The following is a 3,893-nucleotide window of genomic DNA, read 5'->3' on the forward strand; positions in this document are numbered from 1 at the left end:
ATCTGAGGAGCAGTTAACCATAGTCCTCAGAAATCCACTGGAGGTTAACATTCACAAAGGTAAAAGTAGGTAAAAAGCTGGACCAACTTCCCAAAGTCAGCTTTTGACTCTGGGAACTGACTTCATCTCTGGGTTGTATTTGCAGGAGTCCTTTTCATGCTTAGGGGATTAGACCTCTCCCACCTCTCGTTGTCTTGGCAAATACTTAAACCTCCTCTTCAGATTCACCTTCATCTGTTTCTCGTGGGAAACCCCAGAGGCATGACTGATAAGAGCACATCCGCTAAATAAATCATTGTTGTTACTCATGAACATCCAGATGTTGGAACAAAGTAGAGACTGAAATTGGAAGTAAGACTTATGGCAGCTGAATTTATTGCTAAAACCTCTGGTTTTCTCCTTTTTATAAAATGCCCTCGTTCCTGTTATCTGTTTCCTAATGCAGGGACAGACAAAAAATAATTTAGAAAATGACATTGCTTTTAACTTTGTAGGAAGTTGATGATGAACCAAATTTCTATTTTTCATATATATTGGAGGGGGACATGATCCCCGTTCTCTGTGGTGATTACACGCTTCAAAAAAGTTATAGTAAGGTTTACTACTGAATGATTTCTCATTAATCAAATCTTTATCTTAATCCAAACTGCTGTTTTCTTATTGATTCGTGGAATGGTTATCAAAAACCTCAGGCAAAAAGAGGAAAAAGGAAGAAAAAAGGCAAAATGATGCAATTGAAGACGGGATGAAAAATGGACAGTGTGCTCTCTTTTTGGAACATTTTGTTAATGTTAGTCATTGAAATATCCCAATCCTGCCATCTCACTCCTCAAAAAAAGCTGCAACCGGTTCTCGTAAGTGTTTTACCTTGTTTTTGTTGCTGTGGATGGAAAACACATCTTAAGGACATTAAAGCGTCAACAAATCAAAAGGAAGAGTTTGACATTTTGTACACGTGTACACTTTATATCCTGTTTTTTAATCTTTACTAAAACCAAAGTGTAAAATAACATGTGGGGAGGGCCTTTTCATGCTAAGCTAACCAGCTGCTGGTTGCATCATATTTAATAGATGAGATGAGTGGTATTCATTTTCACATTTGATTCTTGGCAAGAAAGAAAACAAGCGTACTGTCCAAAATTATTTAACTATTCCATTTCAGTATAAACCTACTCTGTTAAGAGTATTTCCCTATTGATTGTCTTTAAATTTTATTCTCATTTGTATAATGTACTGTATCTATAAAATGTATCTATATATGTCTATATATATATATGTGTGTGTGTGTGTGTGTGTGTGTGTGTGTGTGTGTGTATATATATATATATATAGATACTATATATTATATGTAATATACTGGTATATGGTATATATATATATATATAGTAGATATATAGATTAATAATGTTCCTATATATATACTAGATAAATGTATATAGATGTATCTGTAATATATATATATATATATATATGTGTATATATATATATGTATGTATATATATGTATATATATATATATATGTATATATGTATGTATATATATATATGTATATGTGTGTATGTATATGTATGTATATAAATGTGTGTGTCTGTATATGTGTGTGTGTATATACAGTATATAAATATGTTTTACATACAACTGAGAGAACCTGAAGAGCTATGGAGGTAATGTTAGTAGGAAAATAACGTAAATGATGGACATGTGGTGGTCAGTGGTGAGAAAAGCATAAAGAAGAAATGGGGTCAGACTAATGCCATCCCTCTGCTTTCTATCGTCCCTTGTCTTCTCCAGGTGGAGGCGGAGGCTGTAAACCGCTCGGTGACTGTGGCCAATCAGACCAACTGCCCTCTCTATGTCACCAAGGTGATGAGCAAGAGTGCTGCTGATGTCATCGCCCAGGCCAGGAAGAAGGGTGAGTCTCTAATATACAGGTCATCTTGCGCTAATTATACCAACATTTCCTGCAGTTTGTTAGCATTTGAATGTCTCTTTTCTGAAACTACAAAGTTGAGACTTGAAATAAAACCTCATTCTAACCAACTAACACATATACATAGTTCAGTTGTGGGTTTCCACGATTCTATTTAGGTTTTGGATTAGAAAACACCTAAGGACTGAACATTACTTTATATGCTCAGTTCTAATCGAGTGTATTCATGCAGTAGGTTTAACAGAAAACAGACTGTAAAACAGACACAAGCATGTTCAAACGGGGAACAAATTTCAACATGACAATGCATGAAGTCCTGCAGTCTACTGTAGTTATCCGGTGGTATAATTGGGATTGGACTTTCTGGCACAGATGTTGGTACCAACTTCTCTCATAACTTCATAACTCATCATATTTACATCTCAATAAGAGTCAGGCCTCTTCAATATCAAATGAAAAAATATCCATCTTGGCAAATCATTTTTTTAAGTGAAACAATTTCACCATTAGTAAACAACTTTTTGGGAAATAGGTTGAAAACGGTCAATTTTTTAACAAAAATCAACAAAAAAGGACTTACTTACAGACAAAAAGGTCTTTATGGACCTGGCTTTGTACACAGGGGAATTGTTTATGTTGAAACAGGAAAGGGTCTTTCGCAAACTGCCGCAAAGTTCAAATCACACTGTTTTCTAAAAATCATTGTATGTGAAACGAAGGGACCCAAACCATCAATAACTGCCCAAAACCACAAGGAACCACAATGTTATCTGGAGTTATGATTGTGATTGGACTTTCAGGCACTGTGGTCTACGGAGAGCCAATCACTGCAAGCCTGGGAACAGACGGTTCTCATTACTGGAGCAAGAACTGGGCCAAGGCAGCTGCCTACGTCACCTCCCCTGCTCTGAGCCCAGACCCAACCACACCAGACTATCTCAACTCCCTGCTCTCCTGGTAAGAGATGAGCCAGACATTTAAACTACACATACAGCAAAAAATATCCTAATGCCAAAATAATACGTCTTTATTTTATCTACAATGAGCACAACATCACTTCTCTCTATCCTTCTTCTTTCTACTCCTTGCTCATCTATATAGTGGTGACCTGCAGGTGACAGGAAGCGCACACTGTCCCTTCAACACTTCCCAGCGTGCTGTGGGCAAAGACGACTTCAGCTTGATTCCTGAAGGCGTCAACGGTACTGAGGAGAGGATGTCTATCATCTGGGACAAGTGTGTGGTATGTGTATTTATCAAATGAAGCATTAGGTGAGCTAGGGATGGGAAATATGGATACATTTCTCCACCACATTACACGTTATGTCATCTGGCTCGGCCAGACCATCTTCCACATGCTGCGGAGGAAGGTTGGGTAGCCCACACAGCAGTCCAGGATGGGAGAAAAACATGCTGTGGTTAATTGGCATTTCTATCACCAATCACAATCGTCAAAATGGGTGGCGCTTAGCTCCACAAGGAGCCACTGCAAAATAAGCTTTGGGAAGGAACTTGCTTTGATGGAACATGTGTATTTTCAAAGTTGTTACAATCTTACATTATCATTTAGCTTAGACTAAATGCTTCCTTAGCTAGCATTTAGCTTTGAAATTCAATTCAATTTTATTTATAGTATCAATTCATAACAAGAGTTATCTCAAGACACTTTACAGATAGAGTAGGTCTAGACCACACTCCAGAATTTACAAGGACCCAACAGTTCTAGTAGTTTCCTCCAGAGCAAGCAACAGTGTGACAGTGGTGAGGAAAAACTTCCTTTTAGGCAGAAACCTGGGACAGACCCAGGCTCTTGGTAGGCGGTGTCTGACGACCGGTTGGGATTAGAATGAAGAGTGGCAATAACAATCATTAAAAAAAATAAAAAATAGTAGTTTGTAGTAGTTCTTTGTAGTAGTTCATGGCATAGCAGTACATCTTAAAAAAAAAAAAAGAAATACATCTA

At 37.4% G+C, this 3,893-nt stretch overlaps 1 protein-coding gene across 2 annotated transcripts in view; it reads left to right on the forward strand.

Annotated features, from left to right (window-relative positions):
* The window catches only part of dpysl2b (dihydropyrimidinase like 2b), a 45,010-nt gene that overhangs the window by 28,936 nt on the left and 12,181 nt on the right, over positions 1-3,893 (forward strand). For both annotated transcript variants that reach the window (XM_032538864.1, XM_032538865.1), the window contains exons 8-10: positions 1,792-1,912; positions 2,731-2,887; positions 3,032-3,173. In XM_032538864.1, the coding sequence (XP_032394755.1) occupies positions 1,792-1,912; positions 2,731-2,887; positions 3,032-3,173 (420 nt within the window). The remainder of the gene's footprint in view (positions 1-1,791; positions 1,913-2,730; positions 2,888-3,031; positions 3,174-3,893) is intronic.

Source organism: Etheostoma spectabile, chromosome 16, assembly GCF_008692095.1.
Source record: "Etheostoma spectabile isolate EspeVRDwgs_2016 chromosome 16, UIUC_Espe_1.0, whole genome shotgun sequence".
NCBI lineage: Eukaryota > Metazoa > Chordata > Actinopteri > Perciformes > Percidae > Etheostoma > Etheostoma spectabile.